The 22,000-nt window shown below is 41.8% G+C and overlaps 1 protein-coding gene across 1 annotated transcript in view; it reads right to left on the bottom strand.

The window, feature by feature from the left end:
- Nucleotides 1-882: 882 nt before the first annotated feature.
- LOC308308228 (alsin-like) overlaps nt 883-22,000 on the bottom strand; it is a gene marked incomplete at its 5' end in the record, with an annotated part of 38,512 nt that continues 17,394 nt past the window's right edge. The window contains 22 exons of the mRNA XM_080753592.1: nt 883-4,018; nt 4,178-4,274; nt 4,617-4,766; nt 5,327-5,388; nt 5,629-5,674; nt 6,653-6,832; nt 7,670-7,762; nt 9,088-9,245; nt 9,419-9,533; nt 10,366-10,515; nt 12,054-12,190; nt 12,828-12,905; nt 13,869-13,980; nt 14,600-14,764; nt 15,083-15,166; nt 17,510-17,575; nt 18,401-18,576; nt 18,852-18,918; nt 19,851-19,921; nt 20,102-20,233; nt 21,046-21,177; nt 21,735-21,888. Coding sequence (XP_080609718.1) covers nt 3,983-4,018; nt 4,178-4,274; nt 4,617-4,766; nt 5,327-5,388; nt 5,629-5,674; nt 6,653-6,832; nt 7,670-7,762; nt 9,088-9,245; nt 9,419-9,533; nt 10,366-10,515; nt 12,054-12,190; nt 12,828-12,905; nt 13,869-13,980; nt 14,600-14,764; nt 15,083-15,166; nt 17,510-17,575; nt 18,401-18,576; nt 18,852-18,918; nt 19,851-19,921; nt 20,102-20,233; nt 21,046-21,177; nt 21,735-21,888 — 2,461 coding nt within the window. The 3' untranslated portion in view covers nt 883-3,982. The remainder of the gene's footprint in view (nt 4,019-4,177; nt 4,275-4,616; nt 4,767-5,326; nt 5,389-5,628; nt 5,675-6,652; nt 6,833-7,669; nt 7,763-9,087; nt 9,246-9,418; nt 9,534-10,365; nt 10,516-12,053; nt 12,191-12,827; nt 12,906-13,868; nt 13,981-14,599; nt 14,765-15,082; nt 15,167-17,509; nt 17,576-18,400; nt 18,577-18,851; nt 18,919-19,850; nt 19,922-20,101; nt 20,234-21,045; nt 21,178-21,734; nt 21,889-22,000) is intronic.

Genomic DNA, 22,000 nt, shown 5'->3' with positions numbered 1-22,000 from the left:
GATCAAGTGCACCACACCACTGAGCCAAGACACCTTTGGGCCATTAACAGGTATCTTTCTCCTGGTGGTTTTGAGTTGCTTTCTTGTATTTTAGCCTTGAAAATGTCAAAGCACTCCTGAATTGTACTGTAGGAGGACTGAGATTTGAACATACAACCTCTGCACTGAGAGTCTGATCCTCAGACGACTACCATCTCTGACTCAGATATTTCGTTAAGCTTTTGTATCATAACCTTGAAAATGTCAAGGTAGTATAGCAATGTAGGAGGATTTAGATTAAGACACATCACAGAATCTCTGCACTGAGAGTCTAATGTTTAGACCACTACACCATCTCTTAGTGTGGGTTTTCTGGTGCCTTTGCATACTGCTTTTGTATTTTAACCTTGAAAATGACAAAGTACTACTTACTAGAACATTGGAAGACTGAGATTTGAACGTGGAACCTCTGCACTGAGAGTCTGATAGACCACTACAATGTCTCTCTATGTCGGTGTTTTGTAGAGCTTTGGAGTACTCTTTTTGTATTATAACCTTGAAAATGTCCTCTATAACAGGAGTACTAATGTAGGAGGACTGAGATTTGAACATGTAACCTCTGCACTGAGAATCTGATCTTAAACATCCAGTAGCTCTGACATTGGTGCCTATCTGACCATAGTTACAGCATGCATGTGACTACAATGTCTGCTGGACAGTTGTTCAGTTGTCATTCATCCTGGAAAATCACACAAATCTCTCTCTCTCTCGGACTTCATACTTTGTTTTACTACAAGTCATTGACTTTATACACATCACCATATTTTTTATTTTTTTTATTTCACTCATTTGTTTTATTTAAATTTTCTAATCACAGAAAATAATTTGCATTAATATCCCACAATTATAGATACAATAATTGATATCTAGTTATATATATTTTGTTACAAAAATACAAACGTATTAATCTTATGAAAAAAATAAAGTAAGTCTTTTAGCTCTTAGAACTCAAAAACAGTAGGCTACATTCTATGCATTGCACAGTAAAATCTACAGTGTTAATTCAACCATTTGTAACTCATATTGAACAGATATAACCAGATGGACCCTTAAAGGTGATACACCATGAAAATTCACTTTTCCTATTTTAAAACCTTTTTTTGGGGTCCCACTAGCACCTTCTATCCTCACATTCTTTCTCTGGTTTTGAGAAGGCGAAGGTTAAAAGTATCCCACGGGTTCTCAAAACAGGCTGTCCAGATTTGCTGCCGATTGTGACGTCATCTGCCGATTGTGACGTCATCAAAAAAAAAAAAAAAAAATTCAAAAGGATTTTTGGGGGGGTGGCGCAGTTCAGGCCAAAGGTGGTACTGCAGCTGAAAATGCTCTGAGAGCCATTCAAAAATCAGAGGCTCTCTATTCAGGAGTGGTAATTTAGCCTCAAACCTTTTGAAAAACGTTTTTGGGACATAAACAATATGACATAAATACTTTTTAAATGCATGGTGTATCACCTTTAAGGGTCCATTTGGTTAAATGTGAACACTAATGTGTATGTTACTATGACAGTAGACAACTATATTGTCAAACATTGGCCAAATTGTCAAATGACATAGTGAGGCAACTATATTGTGAAAATAGTCAAGCTAAATGTAATGCCCATGCTTTGTGAGCTTGTAGATCAGCTACTTTTTGCCGGGACCCATTAGAAACCATCCAAGGACCCCTAGGGTTCCCCAGACCCCACTTTGAGAACCACTACACTAAGAAAGTGAGAGTCACTACAGTAAATAGAATAACAAATTGAATCATTGAAATTGTGTATCAATCATATATTTGTTATTCTTCTCCCAGACATATGACAGTGTTTCAACAAAAATATATCTTTACATTTCATGTTCTGTATACAATTTCAGATCCCTTTAAAATATGTCTAACATTCTCAAATCATTATTTCCATAAATATATATCTTTCATTTCCATCTTAATTCTCCCTTTGAAACATCTAACAGTACAAAAGTAGTATCCATATAGTGACTGTGCGTCTATGCGTGTGTGCATGTACAACTAGGAAGCATCCGTAAGGAGACAATCCTAAGCATCCCTGTGTCCTACAAATGCTTCCTAACTTCAAAGCTTCCTTGCAAATGAGACACTGCCGATGTGTCAGTTAACTGGACCCAAATAGGTTCACTGAAAATATGCTCAGTGCAAAGATATTAATAATACATGAAATATGTCTGGGCCACTTTCCAAAACCAGCATGGAATGACTTAAGTCACAGTGTGAATATAATAAGATACTAATAAATGATGTTGTATTAAGGTGTGTCAAGACCAGACGCGAAAATGTCATTTTGGTCGCTGGGTTCAACTAATCACTTATTTGTGCATGCAGAACGATTGGTCAACTACATGGTTTTATTCCTCCTGTCCAGGAGCTGTAATGGCCGGACGACTGACCAGGACCTCCCCAGTGATGTAAAGTAAGTACATTAAGTACATTTACTCAAGTACCGTACCTAAGTACAAGTTTGATTTTTTTCCTTTTTTTTACTTTACAGGAGTATTTCCTATGTTCAATACTTTTACTACTCCACTACAACTCAGAGGAAAATATTATACTTTTACTCCACGACAACTATTTGAAAACTTTAGTTACTAGTTACTTTGTAGATTTGGATTATTATTACAAAACGCATATTAACCGCTTCATCCCTATTCACATTTCGGCCATTTGAAAATAGCCGATCTACAAGCTCTTTTATTTTCGGCTATTTTCAAAAGATTTGTATACAATTTAATTATACATTTGAAAACATTGTGAAACGGGACTTTAAGTACATTTAGATACCAACACTTTTGTACTTTTATTCAAGTAAATTTAGAATTCAGTACTTTTACTTATAACAGAGATACTTTTACTTAAGTAAAACATGAGAGTACTTTTCCCACCACTGGACCTCCCGCTCTGTAAGATGTCAGGGTGGTAAATAGAACGCAGTTTGTTGACTCAAATAACGATTTAGTCGTTAATGCCAATTGATTCCTCCCCACACACATTTGTATGTTGTCACTGCTGTTATATACTACTGACTCACCTGCCAGTGAGGAGCCCCCACCGGGAAGACGTAGAGCCTTCACCCTACTCCTCCCGTAGGAATACATGCAGTGACACCCTCCCTGCCCAGCTGCCCAGAAGACTTTTGACCGGACTTTATACTACTCCTCATTGACTTTATATGCAATAATGCCACTCAAACAAACATCTTGGTCTGGTCTGAACACACCTTCAGACATTATGGTCCCAAAGTCTCATAGAAAGACATGAATAATGCACTGTTATTTTCTGCTGAGGCGTCCATGACTGTCTGTCTATGAATTAGACCTGTGGTCTCTCAAACCTTTTAATTTTTTTTTTTTTTAATTAAGGACCACCAGTTTGGAATGCATTAGGCAAGGTTATTATTATTGTTAACAGAAACTTACTTTGTTTTAAGTAAGTGAAACTGTATTGTGTGTTTACAAAACTAACTGAAACTAACTAAAATCAGACAGAAAATGTCCTTAGTTTTTGTCTTTGTCAGTCTTATTTAATATAAAATAGTATTTTGTATAGTGCATAATATGAAATATATATTCCTTTTTTACCTGTGCCAGTTTTAATTGGGTATTATTTTTTAAATACAATGGTATTGTTTTTAGACAATATGGTTTTGCCTATTTTTTTTTTATCTCACCCCTGACAAATACCCATATTACCCAATACAAAAAACTAAAAGTGACTAAGTGTTTTTTTTTTTTACTAATGTAAATAAACTGAAATTGAAGACAAAGGCAAAATTAAAATACAAACTAATGAAACATTTGAAAGTATAATAATGTTGACATAAGGCCCCCATAACTCTTAGGAGTTAAAGACTCTTAAGGGTCCATTTGGAACCCCTCAGACCACTCTTTGAGAATCTCTGAATCAGCAGCAGCCACTTCCTGGTCACACCCAACTAGGCCTTTTCCTGTTGGATTTGAAAATAACAGGCCTACCGGAGAAAAGAAAGAAAGAAAGAAAGAAAGAAAGGAAAGAAAGAAAGAAAGAAAGAAAGATTTAGTTTACATACCGGTATGCGTTTAACACCTGTGAAAATACATTTATGTGTCACTATACACGTGTGTATGTGTGTGCACAGTATGTGCGTTACCTTCAGTGTAGTGAACATGTGACCCAGTTCTCCATGTTGAAGGTTTCGGTCCATCAGGTCATCTATCAGACTCACCTCAGCTCCCAGGTTCCTGATCCTGAAAACACAACAGATTAACCCATTTAGGCCTAGAATTATTTTATGTTTTAACTATTGAAAAATAGCAGTTATGCAAGCTCACTGCGAGCTTGTAGATCTGCCATTTTTTAAAAATCAAATATTTTCTTCTGGGGGGTCCCTGGAACAGATAGAATGGATGTGAATGAGGAAGTGGAAGTCAGGCAGCAGTGGCTTTCTCGAGGCATCATGGGAAAGGACGTATTTTCGCTCACCATCGGCCGCCGCAGTTCGGCGGCTATCGGTTACCATGGTAACCTGTCAACACGTTCCTGGATGTGTATGTGCGCGCGTGCGTGCGTGCGTGCGTGTGTGTGTGTACCTGGCCCTCAGCACCACATAGAGGTAGAGCGGGAAGAGGTCATCCATGGACCACAGGAAGTCATGTGACAGCAGAGTTTGCACCTCCTGGGTCAACTCCTCAAATGACCTCTGGATCACTAGCAGCTTGTCTGATGGAGTGAATGTAGTACTGGAGAGAGAGAGAGAGAGACAGAGAGAGGGTGATGGTGAGGACAGAGAGAGCAATACGAGGTAGGAGAAAAAAACATTAAATGGAAATATTGTCATTTTCTTCTGCTGACATTTCAGAAACTTGCTTGAAATGGGCATGAAACCTCTCAGCTGATTTTGTAGTTTATTTTCCTGTAAAACTACATTAATTCCACCTTTTAAAAGTTAATCCTGTAAATGAACTAAAGAATTGGCTGTGACGTGTCTACAAATGGCTGTAGTGTGCCCCCCCCAGGTCTCTTTAGACCTTGCCTGCGGAAGATCATTTATGCATCTTTGTAAACAAGGAAGAAATATAAACCATGCATCTTTAAGTTGAAACCCAATCAAACCTGCAGTGGACTTTCTATCAATTCTTCAATGAATGCAAGCCTCTATTGTGTCAAGTCTGCCCAAGTGTACAAATAGATTTTTTTGTTGTTGAACAAAATGATGACATTGTCACAACACATCCATTCCACATTTTAATAACTACATTCATTCCACATTTTATGAATATCGTAATAACATCTACTGTACCTGATCTGTTGTAATGACTCCACAGCTGATACATAAGACACATCTTTACTGCTGGACACAATCTGAGAACACACGCATGCACACGCACACGCACACACACACACACACACACACACACACACACACACACACACACACACTCACTTCCATTAGACAGGGTGCATGAGCGATAGCTAGATGACTGAAGGGATGAATGGATGTAAGTAATCTAATTTAATTTTATGTAAATGTGTATAATCTCTCGTGTCTAATGGAATTTAATCTAATATCAATGCAATCTACTATAATATCAATGGTCTCACCTGTTTCTTTTCTCCGAGGACAGACATGGACACCGGCCAGAACTTTCTGTCACACAAACCAAACACAACAGCAATGGAAAAAATGGACTTGTTTATCTGTTTAAGTTAGAAAATAGCCATCTACTATGAAAATAAACAGAAAACAAAATTCACTTCCTATTAAGGCTGGGCAATATATTGAAAATGTACCTTCTTCGAAGTATCAACATGCGACGTATACAAACCGACGAAGAAGGCTTGAAATTGAGGTATTGGTGTATGTGTCAAATTAATTAAAATACACTATGCATGCACGTAGCACATGCAAAAAGCAGTCCATCTATACTGTAACCAGGTGTGGTTATTTCAATACCATTGTTGGAAAATGGAAATAAGGCATTTCATTTCTTTATTCTATGTGTACTGTGCAATGTGCATGCATGGATATGCTATTCATTATCTGGGTTAGGCAGGCAGTGGACCTAAAGCAGACAAACATTAAAAACGATATAATGCAATTGTTTTTACTAATATTGTGAGTAATATCGATATTGAGGTATTCAACAATATATTATCGAATATCAAAGGTTTTCCAAATATCACCCTGCCTTACTTCCTATACACTTACTAATTCACTTCTATTTTCTTTCTAACTTGTTTTCATTTCTGCCTGGCTGAACACAGCAAAACACAAGCACTGCAGATTGATTAATTGATTGATTCAGTTTACTGATGGCAGCGCTAACAAGCGCTCAAATAAGCCGTGTCTGTCTGTTAGTGTTTTATGTGTCCAAGAGTCACACCAAAGACCAAGTCACAATCTCAACACACACCCATAGCCATGGGGCAGGAACTAGGGGTGGTGGGCTACTTCCCATGGGTATGCACACTTGTATTTATCTGGATTTGGTTCATGGCCCTGTGTGTGCTGTGTGTGTGTGTGTGTGTGTGTGTGTGTGTGTGTGTGTGTGTGTGTGTGTGTGTGTGTGTGTGTGTGTGTGTGTGTGTGTGTGTGCGCGCGTGTGTTTGTGCATCCTCAACTCACTCGTTCACTTGTAGAAAGCTGAGCAGTGATTGGTCGGGCTGCTTGTTAAGTGACATGACTGTGTGCCAATAGGCAGCCTCTCCTCTCTCCTCCTCCAGGCAGTACAGAGTGAACAGAGGAGAGTAGAGACGAGACAGCACCACCTGGTGGAGAAGACTGGAACTACTGACCACCATACACCTGTTAATGACAGAGAGAGAGAGAGAGAGAGAGAGAGAGAGAGAGAGAGAGAGAGAGAGAGAGAGAGAGAGAGAGAGAGAGAGAGATACTTCAATCCTTCAATGCTTTCTCAGCCTTCAAATCCAGCCCTTTATTGCACTGATAACAGCAATGGTCACCGAGTTACAGTATGGCCATTAACACTGCTGTAGTTCCCCGTATGCAATTTAGTTTTTTGGGTGTGACGATTCTGATAGATTGATTGTATATTTTATTATTCACAATCAATGTGAATCAATGTTCCCCATTAGTTTGTTACCAGTTAATCTCCGACGCTGTTGGCCCAGTCGTGGCCAAACTGTGCGCACACACACTCCCTGGATGCCAATTCAGAACCTCTGAACCATTTCTCACATGGCCCTGTTCTAGCGCCACCATGAGGCGGATGTTTGCAAAACACATTTCTGTACACAATGTACACAAGTCATGCAAATCGGTAGACAGCATCTCTACAGTCATGTGATAAACATGGATCTGTCCGATATTCCATATTTCATCGTGATTAGCTATAATTGGCTTCCAAAATGTGCAGGATTTTTGCCTCAAATCATCAACACACAATCTTTTTCATTTTTTAAAGATTGTTTTTTTGGGCTTTTATGCCTTTATTGATAGGACAGTAGACTGACAGGAAATGGGGGGAGAGACAGGGAGTGACATGCGGCAAATGTCGCCAGGACCAGTAGGCGCCCATGAACACACAATCTTGGTGAAATTGGGCATGCACGTTCCCACAAGGCAGAGTAAGAAATGCCACTTCAAATGTCTGTGTGTGTGTGTGTGTGCATGCGGACTGACCCCTGCTGTGTGGTCTCATTGATGTCTGTTGGGGGGGAAGGGAGCCCATCGGAGATGATACACCCCTCATCTGGTAACCCTGGAAACAGAAACCTGAACACGCACACGCACGCGCACACACACACACACACACACACACACACACACACACACACACACACACACACACACACACACACACACACACACACACACACACACACACACACACACACACACACACACACACACACACACACACACACACACACACACACACACACACACACACACACACACACACACACGTACGTGTGTCATGTAGGAGGAAAGCACTGATATGAAACACTAGATACCTCATCCGCCTCTGCAGTTCATTGGAGCGACGTGCAACAACTAGCGTCTTTTCCGTGATCAGTTGCACAGCTCAGCTGTTCTTACAGGCTGCGTATGAAAAGACCCGCCCCCACCTGCCAGCCTCTGATTGGCCTAGTAACTTCCATATGTGCAGTGTTGGGCAATATTACTTAGGAGAGTAATCGTTTAATACATATTACTTATTACTCCTTGGAAAAAGTAATAATATTATATTACTTATTACTTGGAATCAAGAGTAATATATAATATATTAAGTTATATTACTTTTTTTTTTTTTTTTTTTTACCCCGCAAAAGAAAAGAGATGTAGGGTACAACGACACAATCTGTTTAGCCAGCTCCTTTTAGAACATAATCCAATTTATTGGAAAAATAAGTCTCCAATCAGCCAAACAAGCTTTATTTGACAGCCGTGATCAGTGCATTTACAAGCCTGATACAAATTTAAAACCGTCAGTAATTTTGACCCGTGTGTGTGTGTGTGTGTGTGTGTGTGTGTGTGTGTGTGTGTGTGTGTGTCGCAACGCAATCTACGACTCGCTGCGCTACTGTGTCAAGTTGACCCAGGCTCTCAGAGGACTTCAAAAGAAGTTAACGACCGTCAATTAAGCAGCTGCATGCGCATGATGCGCTGCTCTCCTCTCCTGCCAGAGAGGCACAAGTAACGAGTAACGAGGTGTTTTTTTGGCGGAGTAAAGCGTTATATATTACCGTTTTTGGCAGAGTAATACCTTACACTACTCGTTACTGGATAAAGTAATAATATTACAGTAATATATTATTAGTAATTCGTTACTGCCCAACACTGCATATGTGTGACGCACGTGGAAGCGATATCTGCGTGAAGTTGGCACCCCATATGATGAAAACGATGCATACGGATTCCCTTGTGTCTTCCACAGTTTCATGTGTTCTGCACTTCCGCCAGTCCTGTTTTACCAGTCGCGCCAATGAACTGCAGCGGCGGATCAGATGAGGTATCTAGCTTTTTATATCTGTGTTTCTATGTCTATGGAGGAAAGGAGAGGAGGATAGGAGAGGAGGAAAGGAGAGGAGGTGTACCTGACTATATTGAAGAGGCGTGTCATATAGGACTGGAACTCCTGCACAGCCTGTGGGAGGAGCCTGCGGTTGGAGCCGACGCCCACATAGGTCATCCTGTATGATGTCACTAACGTCTCCACCAACCAGCCGAGAGGATGGAGAGGAGTCTCACATGCCTACACACCCACGCACGTGCCACGTACAGACACGCACACACACACATATGCACGTGTGTTGTGCTCAGGTGCTATTTCTTTTTAGTTTTTTGTTAAAAATATGATAAAAACCTTGATAAACATTTAAGCAAACATGGCCGGTTTATTTTTTATTTTCCTCACACATGACATACCTTGGCCAGGTATCTTGGTATGTTGTCATAGTTTGCAGCAGTCACTGCTTCTTCATGTTGAGGAATGAACTCCAGCTGCTCCAGAACCCTGATCTGAGATCTGCTGAGTTTTGGACTACATGAGCACGGCCGCACGCACGCACCCACACACACACACAGCCATATTATATATTTAAAAAAAGGTAAAGCATTAACAAGATCTTGTAACTACATAATAACTACATTGGATTAATTGAAACACTATAGTCATTTTCTTTTAGTTTTGTTTGTTTTTTCTGTCATTTGATTTCATCAAAAGTAATTGTTATGGACATACACGCTACAACAGGGACAACCAGTCAGTGGATGTGACCTAGTCTGCACCTATAACCTAGCTATGAGATGGTATTTAGGAGTGGTTGATAATAAAGGCTTCCTCTAGGGCAGTGGTTCTCAACCTTTTCAGGCCGTGACCCCCAAAATAAGAGTTGAGGAATTACATTTTGTAGAATTGTGAAAATAGCAGATCTACATGCTCACAACGCCTTGCGTTGCGAGGCGTTGTGAGCATGTAGATCGGCTATTTTTTTTTACAATTTCTGCCTCTAATATTTGACAATTTGGACAATGTTTAATTTGTCATTTTAGAGGTATTAAAATGTCCTTAAATTGTCACTTAAGAAATGTGCAGATACCCTCTATACACTTAAACTTTATGTTGGTTTGTTTACTGTTGAGTGAGAAAACAATGTTGCACATGAAGGTAATCATCTGGGGACCCCCCAAAATAATTTGGGGACCCCTCTGGGGGTCCCGACCCAGAGGTTGAGAACCACTGCTCTAGGGCAGGCTAGTTATGTCTCATACAGGCACTTCAATAACCACAACATCTGGAATATTAGCTGACTGGTTGTCCGTGTGCGTGTGTGTGTGTGTGTGTGTGTATGTGTGCATGTGCGTGCACACACCTCTCTCTGCGTGCAGTAGTGATGGTGACAGCGATGTTGGACCAGGCAGTGTTCAGGTCTCCAGTGAGTCCACAGCCCAGGCGTCTCCAGCACTCCTCAAACACACACTGCCACTTCTGACTTGCACGCACCGCACTGCCACCCACCTCTCTACGCGCGCACACACACACACACACACACACACACACACACACACACACACACACACACACACACACACACACACACACACACACACACACACACACACACACACACACACACACACACACACACACACACACACACACACACACACACACACACAGAGTTATTTTTTATAATCTTTTTTTATAATTTTTATCCCACGATTTTGCAACCCATTTTTCACCCAGTGCCAATTGCCTATGTAATCCTGGGCTCTGCTCTCCCTCTGCCGTGCCTGGGGAGACAACGGACTGACCTCATGCTTCCTTCAATGCATGAGTAGTCCAAGTTGTTTCTTTTCACCTGACAGGGGGGATTTCCCTGGGATGGACGTAGCGCGTGGAAGGAACACGTTATTCCAACCAGTTCCTTTCCCCTCCATCAAGCGCCCCGGCTGGCCAGGGGGAGGCATTATTAAGACCAGGATTACTGCATGTTTTTGTGAGGTTATCAACCCTAGGAGACACGGGGAGAACATGCAAACTCCACACAGAAAGGCCCTATCGCCGACCCCACCTAGGGTGTGGGCGCTGATGACGCGGAGGGAGAAACACGCACCCAGCACCCACAGCGTCCCCCGGTGGGAATCGAACCCAGGACCTTCTAGCTGTGAGGCGAAGCGCTAACCACTGCGCCACCGTGCCCCCGCACACACAGTTATTTTAATACTTTCTTTCAGTGCATGGTCTAGAGAAAGATCATTTTACAGTCAAAGAAACTGCAGCACGCACAGAAACTAGCCTTACACTAAACACAAGCAGAAAACAATGAATGTCTCGTGTTGTGTTGCGGTGGTGATCGTGCACCAAAGCTACTGTTTTGGTCGAAGGTGTCACCTACATCAGTGGTTCCAAACTTTTTAGCCTGTGACCCAAAAGAGAAATGGGATGTTTGCCCGGGACCCAAACAAGTGAAAACAGCAGATCTACAAGCTCACAACACTTCTATTTTTGTTTGTGTTTGTTTTTTTGTTTGAAAATTCATAAAATTCACAAATCTCTTTTTTGTTTCTAAAAAATAAAATGATATCTGGGGAGGGGAACATTTTTTAAATATACATTTCTTTTTTTTTTTTTTCTTTTTTTTGTAGGAAAAGAAAATGGGATTTCTACTCGAGCCGTGACCCATAAAAATCGGTCCGTGAGTGACCCACAGATGGTTCGTGACCCACTGTTTGGGAAACAGGGACCAACATGGTAACAAGAGATATACATACAGTATATATCGTCGTTGTCGGGTGAAAACCTTGTATGTCCAAAACCGTTCGGTTTGCATTTATCATATCATTTTATCGATTTAAACTAGTGAAAACAGCCAATCTACAAGCACACAACGCCTCGCACCGCGAGGCGTTGTGTGCTTGTAGATCTGCTGTTTTCACTACTTTTGTGCGACGGCCTTGTATGATGAAGCAGGGCTTTACTTTGCGAAAGAACGTACAAATTTGGAACTTGGAGATACGAGGTTTCTACCGGACAACGACGATATATAAGAGTACTCACCTGAGAGGGTTCCTGGGTTTATTGTCCACGTCGTGGAGGTTGATTTTGGTGAAGGTTCCTGTGACCTTTAACCCCGTGGACCATTCCCCGCTGAACACCCCGTCTACACTGTCTCCATTAGGGAGAGACATTACCCCCTGGTGGGCGACATGGGAAGTGAAACACAAGCGCTGGAGTATGTAATGGATAAGTAGGCCTAATGGACATGTTACCAGTGATACCAATGAAGGCTCTGTTCCATTTAGTACTCAGTGTGAATGGCACGTTACACACCCAAGGCTTTCACATAGACTTTTTATGTATTATTTTGTTTTTAATTGTTTAGCTTTTATTTTTTATTAACTGCCATACCATTTCATTGCAATGCATTTTATTCTGCCATTGGAACGCACTTTGTAACTTTGTTCTGAAAAGTGCTTAATTATAATGTTAATTAGTATATTATTATTATTATAAGGGGCCATTCGAAACCCCCTCACGGAACCATGTTTTCCCAATTTGAGACCCATGGTGTAGCATAGTGTTTCCAGTGAGCCAACATGCACAATATCAGCACCCTGACTCTGTTTGACCAGAATGGTCAATGGAGTCTTCATTTGTATTATTGGTAAGACCTGTGAGGGAAGAAAGGAAGAGGCACGGTTTCTGTCCAATGTGGCTGCTGTGCATTTAGTTTGACTCGGTCCCACAGATACATATTGTGGGATACATACTGCATTGTGTAGATCAGCTATTTTCAGAATGAAGAATGGATTAATAAATATGTCGGCTAACCTTTCCAGTGATGGTCCAGTCATCAGAGAACTCTCCTTGGAAAACTGTGTCGTCGTCACACACTAGAAGACCTGCACCCTGGAAACACACACACACACACGCACACACACTGAGAGAAATGCGCACACACAACCCACTAGTGAACCCACCCACTAACATACCTGGGCCCACACACACACAAACTCTGAGAGCCACAACACAACAAACAACACAAAAATATGACACCACCCTAAGTCAAAATCACTAACTGTTGATTAATGCATCTAACTAATGCAAAGAATTAGCCTTGGTGGGTTAACACACTAAACATGAACACACCTGTATATTGCTGCTGACCAGAACATGGACACCGAGTTATGGACACCCGAAAAGTTGAACACTGCTGTAACGCTGCTGTGGTGTGACTGTTCTCATGGCAGACCCCTGAACAGTGTTTGTGTGGCAGATTAGAGCACTGGGTGTCTGTAGCACTCAGTGGCCCTGGCCAGATATACAGGCTCACAGCGTGGCACCGAGTGCCGCGCTGCGAGCTTGTAGATCTGCTATTTTTGAAAAATCGTGAAAATTTGAATTTTGACCCGATTCTATAAAATAAGTGTCTTTTGAATCCTCCTAAGGTTTTTTGAAAAACCTATGTTTCTATGTCAGCAATCTGGCCAGCCATCGTCAAAGAAAAGGTCCTTTTCCTGTTCTTGAGAGACTACTATGTCAGTGGTTCTCAAACCTTTTCATGTGAAGGACCCCCAAAATGATATGTATTTGGCCACGGACCTGCATCTCAAAATATCTAGTTCCAGGGACCACCCAGAAGCAAAATTTGAGTTACAAACGTTCGCTTTGAAAATACATATATTGAAAGATTTGCACACATTTTCACGACTTTTTCAAAAATAGCAAATCTACTGTGAGCTTGTATATCTGCTATTTTTCACTGGTTAAAGCATTCAATAATTCTAGGCCTAAATGGGTTAAAACAAGATTTGGATGGAACATGACTTTCATGCTGCAGAGGGTCAGAAGACATATTGCTTTAGTACTTACGGTCATCTTGTTGTCTCTGAACGTTCCTTCAAAGTAAAGTCCAAACTGAGTGAGAACCACACCATTGCCCTGTCGTTGGTCATCACACCATAGACCCATGTACCTCTCACCCCTACAAATACACACATAACACACTGAGAGAAATACACAAAAACACAATAATACACAGCACTGTCCTGACGCTGGTCATCACACCATTAGTCTCGCGTAGCCAGACAACTATTCCACAATCTGTGAATGATATTTCACATCAAACTATACTTTTGCTGATGCTTCAACAGGTTGGACAGCTTTTATTTGCGATGAAAAATCAACCTTGTTTTTCGATAATTATAATTCACGCTTGTATATACTCATGACACAAATAGCTATTTAAAATCACATGAAAACAACACTCCCGTTGTGTAACGTCATTATAATGCTTTATAATGTGTTATGCTTTTTATAAAGTACAATGAATATGTGACAGTATCTATAATCAAACAGTTTTACAAGCTGATTATAATGCGATATAAGTACATTTTTAATGCATTATGAACATGGGCTTCGTAGAGTGTTTTATGTACTAGAGGTTCCGGCCGCTCACACCCACATCACACCACAGATCCAACCAATGTGCCCATATATGGGCGTATCAGGTCCTCCAGGGAACACATGCGCAAATGTTGTTGTGTTGTTAGGCAACGGGTTATGGTGTTTCTGGCATCAGTGCATATGCATTGGATACATACTTTGTGATGTCTTCATAAACTCCATATCCGGTCTTCCGGTCATGGACCCACTGGCCAATGAAAACGCAGGAGGATGTCTTGCCCAGCCTGCCGGAGCTCAGCATTCCGTAACCATGGCGCTGACCCTCGTTGAAACAGCCCTCGTAAACCTCCCCGTTGGCATACCTGGAATTAACACACAGTCACACACACACACACACACGCACACGCACACGCACACGCACGCACACGCATATTTTATTTATGCAGATAGTAAACATTTCTTGTTGCCTCGAGTACAATGTCTCTCCATCATGCCAACAAAATTGTCTCATGGCATCAGAAATGTGCGTGCTAGGCAATGAGCCTATCCTGAATCCACAGGCTTCATTCTTCAGGATCTCTACAGCCTCAAAATACTGCAACATACAGACGAGATGATGCGAAAAATGCAGAAACTCGAACCCGCTCCGAAATCCCTAATGGCAGGAATGACATACTAACCTGTATCTTCCATAGCCATGGATCCTTCCCTCCTTCCAGTGACCAACATAGTGCTCTGTCTGCCCCAGAGAACCCTCTCCATAGCTGTAGAGAAGCACACTGGTAAACTACATTACCCACAATACAACGAGAAACCACACTGTTAAACTACATTACCCACAATACAACACTCTCCATAGCTGTAGAGAAACCACACTGGCCCAATTCCAAACCGTTGACTCGCTGACTCACGGACTTAGCCAAAGTCAACGTGCGCGTTCACGTTTGGTCTTAAGGGCTTGAGGGTTGTTCCAATGTAAATCAAGTCCGTGAGGGTGCGGGAACGCCCCTTTTTGTTGACTTTCCCAAAGTCCGTACATATGCTGCCTTTGGCAAAGGAATTACCCACAGTTCATAGCGTTACTAGGGGAATCAGCTGGATCCTCCAAATGGCAATCATTTAAATGTGGAGATGAGTCACAAATCGCGGTTAGAACGTCAACAAGCAGTAGTGCTTTCTCACTGTTCTCAAAGGGAGACAGGATGGAAGATAGATTGTATATTTAATTAAAATAAGGGGGCACATGATAAGACATATGCAAGGTAAATGCAGAATATGGAAATACAATTTAAAACGAATTATAACCCATAAACAGAAATTAAAATGAATAGATTAATGTATCTACTATCTAGTCTATTATCTATACTATAATTTTGCGAATGTCTGTCTGTCTGTCTGTCTGTCTGTCTGTCTGTCTGTCTGTCTGTCTGTCTGTCTGTCTGTCTGTCTGTCTGTCTGTCTGTCTGTCTGAAACAGCGTTTCTCCTCAGTGGCTGGAGCAATTGATCTGAAATCGCATCACAATTAGCATATGAACACACCTGACATAACTGTGAAGCCCGTTTGTCACTTTCACAAATCGTATGCTGTATATTAGCATTTTTATGGTGTATCTACTATCTATTCTGCATCTAGCATGAGGCACATCTATCTCTGTGTGTGTGTGTGTGTGTGTGTGTGTGTGTGTGTGTGTGTGTGTGTGTGTGTGTGTGTGTGTGTGTGTGTGTGTGTGTGTGTGTGTGTGTGTGTGTGCAGGCAGGCGGGTGTGTGTGCAGGCGGGTGGGCGGGCGGGCTGGGGGGGGAACAGTATCTCTGTAGCCATTAAACGAAATGGGTTTCTTACATTGACGCTCCTACATATTATCATGCAAGCACCAGTTAAAGTTACTTTCCATCCCTCATATACTGTGTGCACAGTGCACATCCCATAACCCACACACTGCACATCATTTTGGAGCTCATATCTTTGAACGGGTAAGGGCTAGTAATAATAATCAACAATCACATACTTTAAAGCAATTACTGTAAATAAGGACAGTAAAAATTTTAAATGTGATGTAAAGTGTCATGAATAAAACACTCATCTAGCAGTGGTTCTTTCTTAACCTTTTCAGGCAACAACGCCCAAAAGAATCATATTTGAACTGGTCAGGGGGCTTTGTATAACACGGTTCTATTGGGAAAATAGCAGATCTACATGCTCACAGCGCCTAACGTTGCGAGGTGTTGTGAGCATGTAGATCTGCTATTTCCACAATTTCTGCCTCTGATATATTTGGACAATGTTTTTGACCCTCTATAAACTTCATGTTGGTTTGTTTACTGTTGAGAAAACAATGTCATACATTAATAATCATCTGGGGACCCCTCAAAATAATTTGCGGACCCCCAGGGGGTCCCAACCCACAGGTTGAGAACCACTGATCTAAAGTGCTGTTCCGTTCCCTTTGTAGCTGTACCCTCTAGCTGAGTCCACAGAAGTTCCTTTGCTCACCACTAGGGGGGTGTACCCTCAAGCCCTTACCATGTTGACGTCACCTAAGTCCATGAGTTAACAGTCAACAGGGTTTAGGGGGGAGATTGGAATTTGGCCACTGTTAAACTGCATTACCCCCACTGCACAACTCTCCATAGCTGTAGGACAAACATACTCTTAACTACCTTACCCAGCATTCTATATGAGAGTATCAGTGTTAACCGCATTACCCATTATTCAATAAGATAGTTGCACACCGTTAACTACATTTCCCAGTAGTCCTAGCTGCAGGGTGTGTTGAGTAGTTTTTTGTTTAGTTGTCCAATAATGAAATGCAAAGTGAAATAAAGAGCACAACTTTATTTAAAGCCGATATAAATTATATTACATATTTGTTCTGTTCCAATTTCTTAGTTGGTTAATTGGTTAATTGGCTGCTCTATTAATTAGTTAGCTGGTAGGTTAATCAGTAATGGTTGGTTGATAAACTTATATTGATATAAGTTTAGTCAGGCGATTAGCTGGCCAGTTGATTACGAGTTGCTTAATTAGTTGACGTGTCAATTAGCTAGTTAATTAGTTGATGCATTAATTAGGTTAATTGGTAAGAGTTCATCAGACTGTAGACTGACCCGTCCTCCAGTCCATTCTTAAAGTTTCCATTGTAGCTCCGCCCATCTGGCCACTTCATGGTTCCCCTGGAAACACAAGAAACATGAACCAACTTAAAGGAGAAATTTACCCATTTTCAACCTTTTCTTCATATAACTGGTGCTCACTAATGCTCACTGCTTGTAGATCAGCTATTATCACTATAGTTTAAATAAGGCTCAAGTGGTTCATTCATAATGTTCTTTTTAACGTAGCCGATCCCGCGAATACTCGTGAAATATTAAAAGGTATCTAGAGTGCCGATCACGCGATGTCGCGGGCTATTTACTGTATATACAGTAAAGCTGGCAATGGCTACATACCGTCCGTTGAAAAGAGCTGGCACGGGTGGAATCGCCGATTCAACATCATCGCGCATCCACGTGCACACAATAATGATCCCTTAACATGGAAGCCAACGGTCTTTCTCATCTTTAATGTCCATTTTCTCCAAAAAACACTTTTGATGCCAAGGATGGCATTGGATTCTCGCTAAAATAGCAAAAGTATAAAGGGATCCATCTTCCACCCCTGTTTACATTTCGACCACAAGTACTTCCTGGTGAATCTCCGTCAAGTAGGAATTTGTTTAGTTAGCTCGACCTACTTCCGGCCTTCAAAATAAGAGACTGGCCGCGGACGGAGCAGGCGGCCGGCAGCTTGGACATTTAACCCTTTCATGTCTGGGCATTAAATGAGTTAACATCTAGTCACACACACACACACACACACACACACACACACACACACACACACACACACACACACACACACACACACACACACACACACACACACACACACACACACACACACACACACACACACACACACACACACACACACACACACACACACACACACACACACACCTGCCGTGCAGCTTGCCAGACATCCATCCTCCAGTGTAAGCAGCGTCCTTCAGTTTCCCGTCTCCTCGGAAGGTGTAGGAGGCAGAGCGACACACCGCCGCCGCGCCCGGCGACCCGTGACCTGCGACCCCCAAGGCCTGCTCTACCGCCTGGCTCAGGGCATGCAACCACTTGTTCTGAAGAGACACACACGCACGCATGCACGCACACACGCGGTTGTAATGAAGTAGTGTTGTTCAGGAACGTGCAGATAATGTTAGAGAGGCATGGCATACATTTTCTAAAAGGGCCTTATGGTGAAAACATCGAAAATAGCCGACCTCCAAGCTCACAACGTGTCACGCTAAGTTCTATGTGTCCTCTCTCTCTCTCTGTGTGTGTGTGTGTGTGTGTGTGTGTGTGTGTGTGTGTGTGTGTGTGTGTGTGTGTGTGTGTGTGTGTGTGTGTGTACCTTCTCCTGTGGTGTAGAGGCCACCAGTGTAAAGGTCTCCTCGGGAAGGGTCACTTTCAGAGCGTTCCTGCAGCAGAAATAATAATAACATTAACATTAAAGGGACATTTCACCCATTTTGAACCTAAATCCATTTGCAGTGATGCGTAAGTGTATTTACGTATGTTTAACCACTTTAACCACTTTAAGTGACAACCTGTCACAATGTTGCGAGTAGATTGGCAATGTTTTATTTCTATTTTTATGTGAATAATTTGGAGTAATAATCTTATCTTATGGGGGTCCCTGGCACAAATATATTTTCAGATGGGGGTCTGTGGGTGTCCAAATAAATATAATTTTTGATTGGGGGGTACGTGAAATGAAACACTTCTCCATGACGCTGTGTTTACAAACCAAGAGCAGTTACTGCTGGAATAACCGAAGAATAAAATAGGGCTTCCTCGTTTTGCTGGTGACCCCTTAGAACCCCCTCAAGGACCCCCGTGGTTAACCCGGACCGCACTTTGAGAACCACCGGCGTAGTCAGACTGCACAACAGTGGTGGATTGATTCCACCGCTGAGAACAGACGTGCTAGTCAGGTCTCAGTTAATGTTTAACAATGTGACTTTTCAAACACTATAGCAGAGATATGGAATGAATGCCTCAACTAATACATAATCACATTCTCAACCTGTGGGTCGGTGCCTACTGGTGGGCCACGATGGTATTGCAAGTGGGCTTCCCAATAATAACAAATACAAAATATAAAAAGATTTTAATGACAATATAACGATAATGTTTACAAAACAATGGAACTTTTTTAAATGTACTTGGTATTTTTTAATTTTAAAGTATTATATAATATATATATAAGAAACAGATGAACAATTGATTGATTGACAATTAAAATAAACAGGCTATGAAAATGCACACGCCCATGTTAACCCATTAGGACCTGAGGCCGATTCTAAATCCTAGGTTTTATTCTGCTATTGTGTAGTGTTTATTAACTCACAGTGCAGTGACATCCTCAGTAACAGGTTTCACCCACAGAGTGGTCAGAGGATAGATGTGATGAGAAGAATACTGGGGAGAGAGAGAGAGAGAGAGAGAGAGAGAGAGAGAGATAAACAGCATAAATCAGTCATTTAACACACACACACGTGACGTCCTGAAAATCGCGTACCCCCAAATATTGCGGTATGTGAGTGAGTGTGTGTGTGTGTGTGTGTGTGTGTGTGTGTGTGTGTGTGTGTGTGTGTATACCTGTGCATGGACCAGTACATCATTGAACAGTAGAAAAGAGTTGACAGAAAATCTTCCAGCATTGAGCAGAGTCAGAGACCTGCCGTTGCTGCTGTCGGCCACCAGGCGGCGCTCTGGTTCACGCAGACAGTCCTGATGATGGAAAAAAGGCAATACCACACCTCCTGTCACATAATGACATCATCGCCTCATTGAAATTCACAATTTAAAAAAGAAAAACAGACGATCTACTAGCTCACAATGTGAACGATGTGACGCTCTGTGAGCTTGCATATCAGCTATTTTCACGAAATAAATAAAAGAGCAGCTGTCTGGAATTTGCAACTGGACGGGAACCCATTAAGGACGGAAACCCCTTTTTGTGTTTTTTTTTACCCCTCAGGCCGGGAACACATTTTTGTGTTGTTGTTACTATGTACAGCAGGGTTCCCCAATTAGTTTTCCCCAAGGGCCGAATTATGTCTAGGGTACCAAGCCGAGAGCCACAACATTGCGGGAGGCGGCGGCGGCGTTCCCGCTACGCCAGCGACAGTTAAGATATACTAGTGTTTTTTCTGCTCTTATACCAACATTATTATAGGTTATGGCACTAATAAGTTTGCCCTGGGATTCTTAAATCCTGTGTTGAGTGTCACACAAGGAAAAATGCATTCCTTAAAGTTAAAACAAAATAAGTTAAAAACCAATTAACCAGTCTAACTAGTCCCCCCCAATTTCTTTTTTTGACTGGGGTTAGTGGGGGGGATTATTTCTTGTTTAGTATTGCGTGTCTTTATTTGTCTTGATGAATTGGATACATAGGACGGACAACAATGGAAACAAGCCCTCTGGGACTGTATTAATATTGTCATCATGGCCTATGATGACATGATCAAAATAGGGAGGCAGATTATAGGTGTTTCAGGTAATGAATACATATGAATGATTAAAAAGCCTATACTCACGGTGGATTTACCAGAGCTGGTTTTCCAGAACAGTTGTGTAGCCTCAGCCTCCCTCCTCCTTTTGGACAGACTGACTGACAGACACTCATACTGGGAGCTGCCCTGGTGTAGAGACCTGTACTCTGGAGTGGACTGGACGGACAGACAGACAGACAGACACAGGCTGTCCTGAAAACTACATATAAAAGAGCAGTGGTTCTCAACCATTTCAAGTAGCAACCCCCAAAATAAAAATGTTTTAACTGGGGACACCCCGCCCTGGTGAGCACTAAGAGTTGAGGAAGTACATTTTGTAAAACACGGTTCTATTGTGAAAATAGCAGATCTACATGCTCACAACGCCTCGCATTTTGAGCATGTAGATTGTAGATCGGCTATTTTCACAATTTCTGACTCTATCCACAAGTTTCCGCGGGAGTTTACTGGAGACTATCAGGACCAAACTTCCGGGTTTAACAGCAGACATACAAGCTCACGTCGCGTCGCAGATGCAACCCGTTGTGAGCTTGTAAATCGGCGGCGGAAGATCGATGCAGACGTTTGCGCAATGCACTATGGGGCGTAGGAAACTCGTGGATAAAGGATATTTATATTTTACATACATGTTATAAGGAAGGAAGGAAGGAAGGAAGGAAGCAAAGAAGAAACAAACAAACAAACAAACAAACAACAAAGAGTACCGTACATACCACATCATAGCAGTGAGCCAGTTTGAGCAGCAGGCGTGCGTACTGCTGCAGGTGTCTGATTGTCTGGTAGAACAATGACATCAGAGTGACATCACCACTGCTGGACGGCTTTTCTTCAACACACACCTGACGAACCTGTTGACTAATCACGTCACTGCATGCACAGAGAGACAGACGGACAGACATACACATTTCTTAACGGTGTTGTAAGTGATATTTTGGTTAAATGAAGTATTGAATGTGATTAAACAAAAAGGAAGTGGTAA

The sequence above is a fragment of the Nannobrachium achirus genome, assembly GCF_963921795.1.
Source record: "Nannobrachium achirus genome assembly, chromosome: 22".
Lineage (NCBI taxonomy): Eukaryota > Metazoa > Chordata > Actinopteri > Myctophiformes > Myctophidae > Nannobrachium > Nannobrachium achirus.
The sequence above is the reverse complement of the archived record's forward strand: the minus strand, read 5'-3'. Positions and strand labels throughout refer to the sequence as shown.